The 16335-nt window shown below is 46.1% G+C and overlaps 1 protein-coding gene across 13 annotated transcripts in view; it reads left to right on the forward strand.

The window, feature by feature from the left end:
* LOC122429878 overlaps nucleotides 1-16335 on the forward strand; it is a 136134-nt gene that overhangs the window by 40516 nt on the left and 79283 nt on the right. For 4 of the 13 annotated variants that reach the window (XR_006266173.1, XR_006266170.1, XR_006266179.1 and 1 more), the window contains one exon: nucleotides 1558-2307. The exons of 5 other annotated variants lie outside the window; for them this stretch is intronic. Coding sequence is in view for 1 of the 8 variants with exons in the window: in XM_043450548.1 (XP_043306483.1) it covers nucleotides 373-653 (281 nt within the window). In the remaining 7 variants the exon portion in view is untranslated. Of the gene's footprint in view, nucleotides 1-372; nucleotides 932-1543; nucleotides 2308-8602; nucleotides 8631-8813; nucleotides 8962-16335 lie in introns of those variants that run through there. 4 more of the 13 variants (XR_006266176.1, XR_006266177.1, XR_006266175.1 and 1 more) reach the window with 4 other exon arrangements.

The following is a 16335-nucleotide window of genomic DNA, read 5'->3' on the forward strand; positions in this document are numbered from 1 at the left end:
CTCCCTAAGAGAGGAGAGGTTCTCAGATTCCAATTTCACACAATCAAGATGCAGCACTTTGTTTATTTTATGTATCATTGAGATCTGGTTACTCCAAAATAGCTTCAGGCCTCACATGGGAAAGCGTGGAACCTTAGCGCCCGTTCACAGAGCAGGTGAAATGTGCCTGTCTCCAGTGGTTTTGGGTGTCAGGGCCAGTGCCAATCTGATGACACTCAAACACAAACACAGCCAATCAAAGAAATTCCTACAAAGGAGATATGCTTCCAGGATTCGAGTTGTGTCCTGAGCTGTCCTGTGTCCTCCTCTGACCCTCTCCCCAAGACAGGAGTTGGACAGCATCTTGTTTAATTACCACCTTTCACGGCTCAGGGATCTGGGTGACAGCGCACACGTTGCTTGCTTTTCCGGATTGCAGTCAGACGGACCAGGGAACGGAGCTGCCCGGCGCTCACAGCTCTCCCACGTGGCCGAGGCCAGCCCAGCTGCCAGACTGGTCTTTTAACTTGGGTCCCAATTCAGGCCCGGTTTGGGGCACTGCTGACGTAGCAGGCATTGCCCTGTGGGTCTTCTTTGTCCTCGCCAGGCTGCTCACTGACGCATGCGCGGAACAGACTTCAGCGCTTGAGCACTCTGAGGGCAAGCAGACCTGAGTTCAAGTCCTGCCTTTCTGACCACCTGACCTTGGGCCAGTACAGAGCTCTTATTTCAATTCAATCCGTCTAATAACAGTGCTTGTCTTTGTCTTCCTAAAGTTTTGATGAGATAACGTATGTCAAATGCTTACCAAAGGCCTAGGACTTATTGCATATCAACCACTGTTCTTATTGTATTCACTGATTATAAGAATTCTTTGTATTGTTCTCCAGTTGCTCCCTATAGGTAAAACCTTGAGTCCCCATTTATGTGAGGGTGCAGCAGTTTGCATGTTCTTTTTATTGGTATATACCCTGCTGAACCTTGGGTGGTTTGGGGGTTGGGAACATCATCAATAACAGCTGAATCAGGGGCTGTAGGTGATTTGATCCACCTCCTGACATGATATGACTTGCTGTGCTTCTCCACATATAATTTGCATATACACGATGAACAGATGATCTGACCTAATTGCCCTTACAGTGCAGTGGTCTTCCCCAAAGCCTTTTTTTGGAGGCATGTTCTCTACAAGCAGATGAAATACTGAGATGTGTGGCTGGTTCATATTACACTCGTATTTTTTAAAAATTATGGCACAGGGAACTCTACTCAATGTTATGTGGCAGCCCAGATGGGAGGGGAGTTTGAAGGAGAACAGACACATGTCTGTGTCTGGCCAGTTCCCTTCACCGTTTGCCTGAAACTATCACAACATCGTTAATTGACTATACCCCAATACAAAATAAAAAGTTAAAAAAAAAAAAAATACGGCTTTTCAGTAAGTCCAGGTAAAACCTGGTGGGGTATCAGTTGCAGTCTTCCTTTTTGAAAGAGGACAAGGGATCAAGGCATTACTTAGCAGATTGCAAAGACTTTTTTTTAATCCTCGTAACTAGTTCAATTACAGTGTATTCATTACAGTGAAAACGATGGTCAACGCCCCTGGAGGGAACACAGGGAATTGGTGACAGGAAGGTGCAGGCCAGCTGGATCCATGCAAGAAGTGTCCTCAGGTGACCCAGGCTTTCTCATGAGGAGACAGGAGTGTCATCAGTGCTGAAATCCCCGGAAGGCGACTCGATTGTTGCCAGGTTATGAAATGACTGGAGCAGAGGCCTTAGGGAGAGTTCCCGGGACTGCTGGCGAATAGTAATGCTTGTCCTGTCCAAGACCCGCCGTGAACCTGCTCCGGCTCACAGAGACGGGCTCCTGTGAGCAGGGGTCAAGGCAGGCCAGTGTGCCTGAGGAGCGGCTTCCTGTTTCACCCCTGTCAAGATGAGAACGAAGCCGATGACCCCATGGCCTGCCAGCCCTGCCAGTGCTGCTTGTAACCCCGCGAAGAGATGCCTGGGGCCATTTCTGCAGACTTTTCGCGTCGTTTTGTAAGGGGCTGGCGTGAGGGTGAAGGGACAGAGTGTATAGCTACTCCTGCTGTCTCTTCCACATCACGGGCCCCCGGGGACATGCCAGAGGCCAAGACAGAGAACCCCAAGTTACAAACAGAATGCCAGCCGAGTCCCAGAACCTGTTTTCTTCTGTCCAACCCTCACCGTGTCTTGAAGACAGAACAATTCCTGAGCACCCTTGTCTATTTGATTTCTCCAGGATTTCAGTTGTCACTTTTTCACTAGCGCCTCTTCTAGGCAGTATGAGGCTGAATTAAAAAGTGAGATAAGCAAAAGAGTGTATGGTGTTTTAATGTCTTTTTTTGCATTCAGTAACAATTTCATTTCTATTTTGAGCCCCCATTCAGCCAAGTGGTAAAAACCTACGCTTGGTCCTGTCAGGGTCCTCCACCTCAAGGCTGCTTCCGTTCCCTGGGAGGCATGCGGTGCTGAAATGAGGGGTCTGAGAGCAGGAGGGCTGGCTTAGCCTGGGTCTTATCTCTGGCCTCTGCTGAGAGGCCCTTCTTCCTCCCGTGGGTCTTTGTTGGGACTCCTTTGCTTCTGATACCCAAACTTCTTAGGGTTCTTTGTCTCCCTCCCTCTCCTTCCCCTTTCCCTCCCCCTTCCCTCCTTCCTTTTCCCCTCCTCCCCTCCCCCTCCCCCCTTCCCCTCCCTCCTCTCCTCCCCCTTCCCCTCCCCTCCCCCTCTCTGTCCCCTCCCGCCTTCCCCTCCCCCTCCCCCTTCCCCTCCCCTGCCTCCCCCCACCCCTGCCCTCTTCCTCTGTTTCTGCCTTGTTCTGCATCACCCTTAGGAGCTCTGAAAACATATCACCTGTGTGATCCACACTCAAGGAGGACTTCTGAGCTGCCTCAAGCCCACCCACAAAGACACACGTCACAGACATTTCTTCCACTCCTCACCCTGCCGGGCATGATGGAATCAGGTGGAAGAAGAGGTGGGCACTGCAGGTCGTGGTCCTCACCCAGGGGCACAGTCGTCTCTGGAACTCAGGGGTTTCTGTCACTCCTTACCCTTCCTTTCTGACTTGGCTGGGTGAAACTCAGTAGCATCTCAACTTTCTTTCCCTCTTTCAACTTTTTTCTTCCTCACTCTTCCAGCCCAGAGAATCTTTGTTTCGCCCCAGGGTGGGGAAACCTTCTTCTATATCATGTATTTTTAGTGCCCCAGTGTCCAAGCTTGTATTGATTTCCCTCCCTCTGTGGTCTGGTGCAGTACGGTTATTGACTTGGATAAATGGGACCCCTGCCCAGGCTCTGTGCCTCAAGGAACCCCATGCTTTGAAGTGTCTTCTCTGAACGTTTCTAAATCCTCCTCTGGCCCCTGAAAGGTACATGGGCCCATCCCTATTTTTCTCCTTTGGAGCACTGTCTGACCCTTTCCTCCATATGTGGGTCTACCAGATATCCAAGGGGCCCTAGACCTTGTACCTATAGAATCATCCAAGGGCCCCAGAGCTGCATTCTTTATAGAAGAGTAGGTAGGTGATGAGATCACTTCCACTGGATGGAGCAGTGATTCTTTGTCAGAACTGTGTGAGGTTGGACCCCTATTCCAGTGCTACTGACGGGATAATTTAGGGTAGCTCCAACTGTTTATACAGACAGTTCCCCATCCCCTGCAAAAATATCTGCCTGCTACCCTGCATACCATAGGGGAACTTTGTTCTTGTATCTCTTTCCTTCACTTATGCTGTAAGCATAAAATATCAGGCTAATTCTAGAATAAAGGGAATAGAAACAGGGTAACAGAAAATGTAGGGAAGAATTACCTCAGCAAATCCAGTCTAATATGATGCTGCCATTCTCATGGAAAGTAGCATGGTAATAGTAGATACTATGTTGAGATTCAGAAGTTGAGTTCTGTTTTTACTTCTAGTCCTGACTCTGCTGCTAACTAGCTATGTGATCTTGGGCAAGGCACTTCAGTTCTCTAGGCCTGTTTCTTTGTCTTTGAGATGAGGTGAATGGATGAGTGGATGGATGGGTGGATGGATGGATGGGTGGGTGGGTGGATAGGTGGGTGGATAGATGGATGAGTACATGAATGGATGAATGGGTGTGTGGGACCAAGGATGGGTGGATGGATAGATGGATGAGCACCTGGATGCATGAATGGATGAAGGGGTGGGTGGGTAAGTGGATGGGAAGATGGATAGACGGATCGAGAACCTGGATGAATGGATGAATGAATGGGTGGATCCAAAGATAGGTGGACGCATGGACAGACGGATGGTCTGTGAGAATGCCTGCAGACAGACTGAGAAGAGGGAAGGGAGAGCTGGTGGCTGTCCGGACACTCGATCTCTATCCAGCTCCTGCGGATTTACCGTTTTCCTGGCCATCTTCCTTGCTCTTGCTTTGTTTCAAGAGCAGTTTGAGGTCATTGAAAAGATTGTTTCAGGAGTCAGAAAACCTGAATTTTTCTTCTAACATACTTGTGGTGCACTCAGTGACCCTTGGGCAATTCAGAAGTTCTGCACCGATTTCCTAATCAGTAATACGAAGTTAATGCTGCCTGTCCTGTCTGTCCTCCATAGTTTTCTGGGGATCAGACATGATAACGGCTGTGGAAGATGCTCTGCAGTCAGGAAGCCCTCGTACAGGGTCATGTTCTGTGAGATATTTACTGGGATTGTTCCCTCCTTACTCCCCTTTACAGCCGCCCAAGGGAATCATACATGGCTTACTGAAAACAGGGTTCCAAGGAATTTCACAGCTCTGGAAAGAAAGAGAGTAGCAGAAATCACAAGCTAAGGCTGTGTTACCCTGTGTCCAGGAAAAGGACTTTTTTTGTTCTTTTATTTTTGTTAACAGTGCTGCAGCCAGAAGGCGTACAGTTATTCCAAGGAGAGTAAAAACCAGGGGTTTATCTTTTTTGTGTATGTGCGCTTATCCACCTGAACTCCATGAGGCAGTGGAAAATTTCCAGTGATAGGCTGAACCGACATCTAAGCATTTGTGGGATGAATCAGCTTATCTGTGGAGACACAACAGTGCTGAAAGGTGAAGGGTGAAGTTGTCCTCTTGTTAAACGTGCATGTTAAGTTTGTAAGAGAACTGTCACGCCTCATCCCTTTACCCAGCTCCAGGCACTCTTGATCACTTCTTAAACAGTCCTTATTTTGTAACATCATAAAATCTTAGCCTCCAGGGAGAGTTAAGTGGTCTAAATTAGGCTTCTCCTTAGTTTAATGGTTTCGAAGCATGTCCTTGGACCAGCAACCTCAGAGCATCACCTGGGAGCTCATGAGAAATGCACCTTCTCAGGACTTGCCTGGTGGTCCAGTGGCTAAGACTCCGTGCTCCCAATGCAGGGGACTGGAATTCAATCCCTGCTTAGGAAACGAGATCCCACATGCCGCAACTGAGTTCCAATTTGCTGTTGTTGGTAGTCACTAAGTCATGTTTGACTCTTTGCTACCCCATGGACTACTGGAAAAACCATAACTTTAACTATATGAACCTTTGTTGGCAAAGTGTTGTCTCTGCTTTTTAATATGTTATCTAGGTTTGTCATAGCTTTCCTTCCAAGGGGCAAGTGTCTTTTAATTTCATCCTATGACTAAAGATCCCGAGTGCCACATCTAAGACCTGGCACAGACAAATAAATAAATATTAAAATAAGTAAATAAACATATATAAAAAAGAAGAAGAATGCAATTTCTTGGACTCCTCCTCAGACTTCGTGAATTAGCAACTGTTTGTGGGAGGGACCCTAGAGATCTGTGAACATACTTCCAAGTGATTCCGATGGACCTGAAATTTGAGACCCAAGGTCCTAATTCATTACTTCCCTAAATGGCATACCTGAAGGATAACAGTGAGAGACTTTATCTTTTTGGGCTCCAAAATCACTGCAGGTGGTGACTGCAGCCATGAAATTAAAAGATGCTTGCTCCTTGGAAGAAAACCTATGACCAACCTAGACAGCATATTGAAAAGCAGAGACATTACTTTGCCAACAAAGGTCCGTCCAGTCAAAGCTATGGTTTTTCCAGTGGTCATGTATGGATGTGACAGTTGGACTATAAAGAAAGTTGAACGCTGAAGAACTGATCCTTTTGAACTGTGGTGTTGGAGAAGACTCTTGAGAGTCCCTTGGACTGCAAGGAGATCAAACCAGTCAATCCTAAAGGAAACCAGTCCTGAATATTCATTGGACGGACTGATGCTGAAGCTGAAACTCCAATACTTTGGCCACCTGATGCGAAGAACTGACTTCTCGGAAAAGACCCCGATGCTAGGAAAGATTGAAGGTGGGAGGAGAAGGGGACGACAGAGGATGAGATGGTTGGATGGCGTCACCATCTCAATGGACATGAGTTTGAGCAAGCCCCAGGAGTTGGTGATGGACAGGGAATCCTGGCGTGCTGCAGTCCATGGGGTCGCAAAGAATTGGGCACGACTGAGTGACTGAACTGAACTGAACTGAAGGATAATCTTGGTGGCCTCTACCTGAATATTTCTGGCTATAGAGAGCTCACTGGTTCGCGAAGCATTTGTTGAGAAGCCCTAACAATTAGATATTTCCTCAGTTGTAATGAGATATTTCTGACTTTTTGACCCTTCCACCTGCTGGCATTGTCTCTATGCCCTGAATGCAATTCAGAGTTAGAGCTGACTGGAGTTCACTGGTAACCAGGCTGATTATTCTCGTGGTAGGAGTCGGGGAAGGTGAATACAAGAGGATCAACTGGGAGGGGGGCCGGTGCTTTCCATTTTCCTTTCAACCAAATAAAACAGCAAGATTAAGGGCTGTCCCAGCATTTGTGAGATTATGATAAATATCAGTATTAATAACAATAGTGACAGTAATAATTACCCACGGCTGGATTTGGACGCAGGTCAAGAAACCATCCAAATCAAATTACATGTAAGAAAAATGTTCGTGTTCGGTGCTGGGAACGTTTTCAAAGAGGAAGAAAAATGGATGCTATGAAAAAACATTTCACCTTCTAGTGGGGATAACTGCTCCTTCCCATTCCAAGGAAGTTGTAAAAGAAAGGAATGTCCTAGCAGGATAGAAATATTTAATGGTGAGTTCCGAGCCCCCTCTGACTAGAGAGAGGTGTGTACAGTCATTGAGGCTGGAGGGGGAAATGAACCTTTGCTTGGTTGCCCTTCCATCTTGAATGCTTGAGTTTTTTGTTTTTGCCTGGTTGCCCTTCAATCTCGAATGCTTTGAGTTGGATACCCTTGTTTGGTCAGATTTTGTAAATGATGATTTTTTTCTGTTTGTTTCTGATGGGCCCTTGGCACAGGGACCAGAGAGAGAAAGAAAAGAAAGAAAGTGAAGTTCCTCAGTCATGTCAGACTCTTTTGGACTGTAGCCTACCAGGCTTCTCCATCCATGAAATTTTCCAGGCAGGAATACTGGGGTGGGTTGCCATTTCCTTCTCCAGGGGATCTTGCTGACCCAGGGATCAAACCTGGGTGGGTCTCCCGCATTGCCAGCGGATTCTTTACCATCTGAGCCTCCAGGGAGGCCCCAGGGCCAGAAGGAGTTATGAGTTTTGGAATCCTCTGGGGGGCAGGGAAGCCGGTAGGGTGGAGGCTGTTTGCCTGAGGGTGAGGCCACACCCAACAGCTGGGCCTTCCTTCATCTATTGTTGGTCTCCTCTTACTCCAGGGTCTCCCCTCTTTGGACTGACAGCACCGCAGCTTTAAGCCCTGCCAGGACGCTCTCACAAATGATTTTTCCTCCCCCCAATTTGAGCCTGGAGAGTGTTTACTTCCTGCCAACCCCCAGGGACCTGCTGATTTTTCCCATTACTGCAAATTGCTGCTCTCGGGTGCTTTGCATTTGTTATTAAGATGCAATCAGGGTTTCCTAACTGATTAACATCCTCACCCCGTGGGCCCCCCTGACCCTCGCACCTGACTTGGAGGCAATGACAGTGGAAAGCAGAGTCCCTGGGCTTGCCGGGTTGTCTGTTCTGTCTGGGGCTAATGGGCTGGGGGGCAGGCAGCTGGTGGGCGCTCTCAGAGGGCAGCGGGGAGGAGAGAAGAGGCTCCTCCTTGGATGCTGTGCTTGCTCGGAAGGGGCCTGGTGCCTTTCAAGTGCCGGGGAATTGCGGCGGGTGTCCGGCTGTGTGACAGGCCTCTGGAATGATGACGGCTGATGGCTGCGACGGCCTGCCCAATGAGGCAGAGGCCGGCCTGAGCCGGGCCTTCCGGAGGGATAAACACAGAGCATCTCTTAAGGCTGAGTGGCAGGATGATGAGCACGCGGGCGATGGCCCGCCTGGAATCGTGTGTCAGTCAAAAGCTCTGAGACCGTACCCACCGCTGCCACCCAGACGCCCCCGGCCTCCGCCACCCCACCCGAGGACCCCTTCTCCTTCCCCACCCACGACATCAAAGCCGCCCAGCCCTTCCTTGGTCCTGTCTGTGCTCAGAGCCAATGAAATGCACGTTAAGACACGTGTCCACACACATGCAGTGGCTTCTGAGCGCACACACAAAGCCACCTCCTGGTGCAAAGCTCCCTGTCATGACCCTTTCTCCACCTGCCTGCCTGGTGCTTTTTTTTTTTTTTTAAGCGTCTTCCTGGTGGCTCAGATGGTAAAGAATCCACGTGCAATGTGGGAGATCTGGGTTGCATCCCTCGGTTGGGAAGATCCCCTGGAGGAGGGCCTGGCAACCCACTACTCCAATATTCTTGCCTGGAGAATCCCCATGGACAGAGGAGCCAGGCGGGCTACAGTCCATGTGGTCGCAGAGTCAGACACGCCTGGGCAGCTGAGCACAGCACAGCCTTTTCATTAAACAGGTGTCTTCGCCCCTGCCCTCACTGAAGGTTCATTGCTGCCTAAGGGGAAAAAAAAGCCCTCAAAGACTGTGGACGCAGAAATCTTACTGAAATCTTAGTGAATCGCTGAGAAGTGAAAGGGTGAAAGGACTAGGGGCGAAGCCCAGCACCGCAGGTGTCATGGGGCCACGCAACACCTTCCCAACTTGGTTACAGGTGAGCAGAGCTGAAGGTCCTTATGTGCTGCTCCACACGGGGCAGAGCCGAGTGGGGAATCTTGCAGCCTATGGGGTCCTGGTCCTACGTCACCTGGTTTTTCATTAGATCTATTGATTGTGTTGCAGAGAGAAAGAGGGTGTAGGGGCGTAAAGGAAAATGACAGGGAGGCAGGATCTTCATACCACTGCACGTGCCCAGGCTTCCTGGGTGGTGCAGTGATGAAGAATCTGCCTGCCAATGCAGGAGACGCGGGAGACGATGGTTCAATCCCTGGGTCAGGAAGATCCCCTGGAGGAAGAAATGGCAACCCACTCCAGTATTCTTGCCTAAATAATCCCATGGACAGAGAAGCCTGGAGGGCTACAGTCCATGGGGTCGCAGAGCTGGACGCCTGCACGCACATGCCCAGACTCGAAAACAGATGGACAAGACCACGTTCCATCCCTTGTTATACAAGCTCTAAAGTGACAATAGTAAGTCTTCATCAGGTTGTTCTGAGGCGAACACAAGGGGTTATATACCAAGTCCACTTTTCTCTTTCTCTTTCTTTTGTTTGGGAAGTGGGTAGTTAAGGCAACATTTGAAAACATAAAATATTATTTGTTGTTGTTCAGTCACTCAGTCATGTCCTACTCTTTGTGGCCCCGTGGACTGCAGCACGCCAGGCTTCCTTGTCCTTCACCGTCTCCCGAAGCTTGCTCAAGCTCACGTCCATTGAATCGGTGATGACATCCAACCATAACGACAAAGATGAAATCTTTTTAAAGACCAGGAGGGATTACAACTATCTTATCCTCCCATGGATAAAAGGTTCCGGTATTAAATTCCAGAGTTACATTATCTCATCCTCCTGACTAATTATATTAGTTTTTCCTGCACGCTGCTTAGACAGCCAAAAGCTGATAGAAAGGCACAGATGTGGGGGCTTTCCCAGTGGTCCGGTGGTTAAGAATCTGCCTGCCGATGCAGGGCACATGAGTTCAGTCCCTGGTCTGTGACGATTCCACGTGCCGTGGGGCATCAAGTCCATGGGCCACAACTACTAAGCCCATGCTCTAGAGCCCGGTCTCTGCAATGAGAGAAGCCACCGAAGTCAGAAGCCCGTGCACCACAATTAGAGAAGCCCATCACAGCAACGAAGACCCAAAGCAGCCAAAAATAAATTTTAAAAAAGTCAAAGACTTGACCCAGGATCCTCCCTGAGTGTTCAGGAAACCCTCCTGGATGCAGCTTTCAAAGCAGGTTGTAGGAGCAAGGAAAGAGTGATCAGAATGGGCGCTGTGTTTGGCACTAGGAGACAGCTCAGAATATGTTTAAGGAGAAGCATAGAGGGCGAGAATTGGGTGATGCAGAGAGAAACTTCATATGGAAGAGCTCTCTAAGGAGTGTACATGGTTAAATAGGCTACGAATAGGCTACAGACACTGTTCACGTAGGGCAGCTGCGTCTCGCAAGTCTTTTCCAGGCTGTGGGGCAGAGGGAAAAGGCCTCATCGGCATGGAATTAGAGTCCCAATTTATAATTAGAATCCCAGAAGAAGACGATGAAACCAAAGCAAAATTTGATGAGATGACAGCTAAGAATTTTCCTAAACTGAAGAGACCAGCCATAGATTCTAGAAGCTTATAAACCCCAATGGGATAAATACAAGATACAGATATATCACCTAGATATATTATGATCTGATATGTCACTGTGGAAACTAAAAGTGGAAATCTTAAAAGTAGCCAGATTAAAAAAAAAAAGGTTGTATTATTTTAGAACATGCAACACTAACCCCAGACTTCTCAACAACAGGAATGGAAAAAAGGGTCATCATTACATAGTCTCCTTATGTTAAAGGAAAATCAAATGATATTATGAATTTTTTTTATTCCAATGCATTTGATAATATATAAAAACACATCAAAATGAATACAGAGAGAAATAGGAATTCCAGTATCTATTAAAATTGAATCCATTATTAAAAACCTTGCCCTCAGGACAACTCCAGGTCCAGTTTGGAAAAATTTTCCAAACTTTAATAAATAAATGATCTTGTATGACTCTTCCAGAGAATAAGAAAACAAAAGACATTTAAAAACTTGTTGTATAAAGTCAGATGTAAGGAAATGGCTACCCACTCCATTATTCTTGCCTGCAGAATTCCATGGACAGAGGAACCTTGCAGACTACGTCCATGGAGTCTCAAAGAGTCAGACACAACTGAACTACTAACGCTTCCACTATAATTTGAAATAATACAAGGACATCACAAGTCAGAAAAATTACAGATGAATCCCTTTCATGACTGTAGATTTAAAATTCTTAATTAAAATATTTGCAAGTCAAATCCAGTGATGTATAAAAAGTACAAATCAGAACCAATTTGGGTTAATTCCAGAGATATAGGAATGGTTTAATAATCGAAAGGCTGCAATTATAATTGAACACATTAATAGTATAAAGGAGAATGATAAATTAGATATAGGATAATATAGGCAATTTAGAATAATAAAAATAGAATAAGGAGATGTGGCGATCTCAGTAAATGTAGAAGCATTGGATACAATTCAGTATGCAAAATAAACATAAAAGTCATTCTCTTAATCTGATAAAGGGCATCTTCAAAAAAATCTACTGCAAACATCATACTTGAGGGTAAAATAATGAAAGCCATCCCTTGAGATTAGGAATGAGAAAAGATACCAGAGTCACCTTCTTTAGCATTGTATTTGAATTACTAGCAAGGAAAAAGAGATAAAAGCAACGAGGTTTCAAAAGGAAGATACAATATTATTGTTATTGTAGATGACATGATGGTGCATTTAGAAAAAGGCAAAAGAATGTATAGAAAAATAATTAGAATTATTAAGTAAATTCAGCCACGCCACTGAATACACCACCAATATACAATAATCAGTTTATTCCTACATACAGTATTTCCTTTTTATCTGCAGCAGATATGTTCCAAGACTCCCAGTGGATGTCAGAACCTTAGATAGTACCAAACCCTATATGGACTATATTTGTTTCTGATACAGGGAAGACTATATATTTTTCTGATACAGGTAGCATATACAGTGTGGATATACTGGAAAAAATGATGATTCTAGGTCCTCGAAAGGATGGATAGGAACAGTGAAAGATTCCATCATGCTACTCAGAATAGTACGCAATTTAAAATTTAGGAATTATTTCTAGAATTTACCATTTAATATTTCAGGTTGACTGCAGGTTATAGAAGTTAAATTTGGGTAAAAGGGGAGGACGGTGGTACAGCAACAAGTGTAGAGGAAAAACATCCATACTATTCATAACAGCATCCCCAAATCATCAAGTGTCTAAAATAAATACAATGAAACATGTGCAAGAAAACATCACGAGAAAAATCAAAGAAGATCTAAATAAAGGAGGAATAGGCTACATTCATGGATTAGAAAGTTCAGTATTATAAAGAAGCCAACAGATCAAGATATTCAGGATCTAGGATGTTTAAGATGTATGCTTTGCTTTTTCTCTTTTCTGGGAAAGCAACAGGTTGATTGTAAAATTTGTATGAAAATGCAAAGGATAATAGCCAACTACTCTTTTAATAAAAAATAAAAGTGGAGGGTTTATTATATAAAGAAGGATTGTAAAGCTGCAGACAGTTAAGAGAGCTTACTGTTCATGCAAAATAGAAATATCAAGCAGTATATCAGAAGAAAGTCTTAAAAGTGTACTCATTTATATAAAGTCATACTTGATTTATGACCAAGTTAACACAGTAGTGCATTGGTCAAAAGATTTTTTTTTTTTTTCATAATGGTCTGAATCAATTAGATAGCCATATGTCAAAAGTCTTGATTCTTCTCGTACATGGTATAAAAGATATCAGTTCCAGGAAAATTACAGATCTAAAGGTGAAAGCTAAAGTAATTCAACTTCTAAAAGTGCAAACAGATGACTTCAGGCAATTTGCAATGCTAGTTCATCAGACACCCAGATTCCAGCCCCTGCTTTGGGCCTGTGTGGACCCCTGGTACATGGTGTATCACTTAGAAATGCTTTGGACTGCAGGTAATAGAAATCCAAAGTGGTACCTTAGGCCCATCAGTTCAGTTCAGTTCAGTTGCTCAGTCGTGTCCGACTCTTTGCGACCCCGTGAACCACAGCACGCCAGGCCTCCCCGTCCATCACCAACTCCCGGAGTCCACCCAAACCCATGTCCATCGAGTTGGTGCCCATAGGTATTTGCTTTTTCACTTAAGAAATCTGGTGGGAGCTGGAGGCTGGTGTTGGTTCAACCACTCAATTGAACCTTTGGGGAGCCAAGTGTTTTCTCTCTATTCACTCTGACATCCTGAGGTGTTGAGTTTTGTCCCTTGTCCTTGCCATCTTAAAGCTATAAAATGACTTTTGTAGCTCACAGCATCAAAACCATGTGCAGGGCAGAAACAAGGGGAAGAGATAGGAAGCTTGCTTGCTTACCAAGTTGCGTCTGTCGTGTCTGACTCTGTGCAACCCTATGGACTGTAGCCCACCAGACTCCTGTGTCCATGGGAATCTCCAGGCAAGAATACTGGAGTGGGTTGTCATGCCCTCCTCCAGGGGATCTTCCCAACCCAGGGATCGAATCCGCATCTCTTAGGTCTCCTGCCTTGGCAGGCGAATTCTTTACCACTAGTGCCACCTGGGAAGCCCATAAGATAGCTTACCTGTCTCATGAAAGCCTTCCCATAACCCAGCTTCATTCTCATCCTCAGCAAACTTCCTTGTGTCTCCTTGGCCAAGACAAGGCATACTGACACCCTTAGATACAAAGGACACTGGAAAGTAAGTAGTAGTTGGTAGTTCAGGGTAGCTCTCGCATAGCCAACCAACAACGGCAGGAGGCAATCATTTAGAGTAAGAAACAATAGCAAAGATGTTGTATGATCCACCTACAAGTCCGCATAATCAAGAGTGGGTTTACCTGTTCAACTTGTCTTTCTTTGGGGACAGATGTGTACTTGACTAATCTTTCTTATGCAGCCTTTGAAACTGCTTGCTTTTCCTGTGTTTGCAGTGAAAATGAGGTTTTTCCTTTGGTAAATATAATGATTTCCTAATAAAAGTGCTAAATTATTTCATTGAGTGGTGACTCCAGACACTCCTCCCTGCTACTCGTTTGAACATCAGAGTCAATTTCCCCAGTGTCATCCTAGACAGTCTGATGGAGGAAAGGAATGAGAAACCTCTGTTCAATCAAGTATCTGATTAATACAGGTGCGGTATGCAAATTGCTGACTTTCTAAAGATTCTAGTAAGATAAAAACATGCTTACCACCATTCTTACAGTGTCATTCTCTTTTTTCTGAATCTCTTAACATTTTCTCTGAACACTGCCTGTTTTGGGTGGTAGGAGGATGTATTTTCAAGACTGTTTTTATTTTTTCCTCTTTTTTTCCCCACCCTAATTGCTTTCTCCCCTGTTTTCTGTGCTTCTCTGCCACTCTTTGCTGACTGTCTAATGTGGGTGAAGCACAGATCCAGCTGAGAAAATGACAGGTTGGGAAATGTTTACCTGAGTGTTAAATCTAATCACAATATATGCCCTGATCTGGACATGGCACCTCCCCGTGAACAATAGATATTTATATACAAGATGTTTTTACGACCAAGATCTTCTATCATTGCTGGCTGAATATTTCCAGTCCTCTTGCAGCAAATGCAGTGTCAGGGATTCTAGATTACCCTTCCCAATGTAATGAGAGGAGAGACATTGACAAGCTGTTTCTATTTTTGTGTCTACCTGTATTTTGTGTGTCCATATGTACAGCGTGTATTGTAAATTGTTGCTATTTTAATGATTCCTTCAGTCAAAACAGTCCATGACTGTGCTTGCAGCTCTCAGCAAGTTAAAGGTGTGATATAGTGAAATGCTAAAGGTTTAAGGGAAAACCAAGGATAGAAAAGATGGTTTTTTTAAAAATGCAGGATGTGCTAAGGGAGGAAAGGCAAAGAGCCTGTGCACAGGGTTTTAGGGCACAGCTAAGAAAGAAAATTAGAATTTTCAGTTCAGGGTCTGAGAGGTGGGCAGCCTGACTGATGAATCAGGTGGTTGGGGAAACAGAACTCCCAAAGCCAAGGGGTTCTGCCTGCAGCCAAGCACCATCTCCTGCATGTAACACCCACCCAAAGCTGAGTTCAAATCTAAATGGTGACATATAGGAAACAGCCGAGAATGGGGAGAGGGTGCAAGGCTCTGCAGGAAACTCTGCTAGTACACGCAGCAGCTTTAAAAAAGTTTTCACAGACACAGTTTAACTGGAGCTTTAGGTTTTTTGTTTTTGTTTTTGCAAAATGTGTCTTTTTACTTGTTTGCATTTTTAACAATGGCTTTATTGAGATACAGTTACTATATCATTTGTCTGTTTGAAGTGTACAAATCAGTGATTTTTGGTGTATTACATTATTAATCTTGTTAAGTCATGGTGAAATGTATCACAGGCCCACATTCAAACTTGACTCTGCTTTGCTCAAGACCTGTTCATCCAACAAACATTTTCTGCAGGTCAGCTTTTGCCCGACGCTGGTTGTCTCCCGCACAGAGCAGGAAGCGGCCTGCCTTTCCCGCGTGTTGTTTTCCTTTCCCTGCCTCCCCGGTGGGGTGTGGCCCAGCGGATAGGCACCTGGGTTTTTTTTTCCCAGACCGCAGGCTTGGGAAGATTCCACTCCGGCTGATGGTGACTCCACTGTCTTTGGAGCGTGTCACCACTTGTGGCTTTTCCTCCTGCCCCTCCGGCGGGCGGCCTGCCGCCTTTGATCACAAGCAGCTCCTCCTGTGGGGAGAGCTCCGGGCAGGGGTGGTGTGTGTGAGTGCACCCACACGGGGCGAGCTGGGTGCTGGGCCCTTCGGAGCCTGGGTTCTTGGTGTGTTCTGTCTGCACCCCACTTGGCTCACAGCAGCTGTCTGCAGATCCGGCTCAGCCTGCCTGCTGGGTCTTGTGCAGAAGAAGAGGGAGACAGTGATCGTCTTTGGCCCTCCGGCCCTCCGCTCTCCTCGCCCAGCAAGTGTGGAGCAAGGTCTTTTAGGACAGCTTACGGATAATCCTGCCAGCCACCCGTTCCTGAGATTGGAGTATAGCTTTAGATCACAGTGGGCTTCCCAGCTGGCGCTAGTGGTGAAGAATCCACCTGCCAATGTGCCACGGGGCTTCCCGGGTGGCCCTTCCAGTGCAGGAGACGTAAGAGATGCGGGTTCGATCCCTGGGTCGGGAAGATCCCCCTGGAGGAGGAAATGGCAACCCACTCCAGTATTCTTACCTGGAAAATTCCATGGACAGAGGAGCCTGGCTGAGTCCATGGGGTTGCAAGAGTC

The sequence above is a fragment of the Cervus canadensis genome, chromosome 28 (genome assembly GCF_019320065.1).
Source record: "Cervus canadensis isolate Bull #8, Minnesota chromosome 28, ASM1932006v1, whole genome shotgun sequence".
Lineage (NCBI taxonomy): Eukaryota > Metazoa > Chordata > Mammalia > Artiodactyla > Cervidae > Cervus > Cervus canadensis.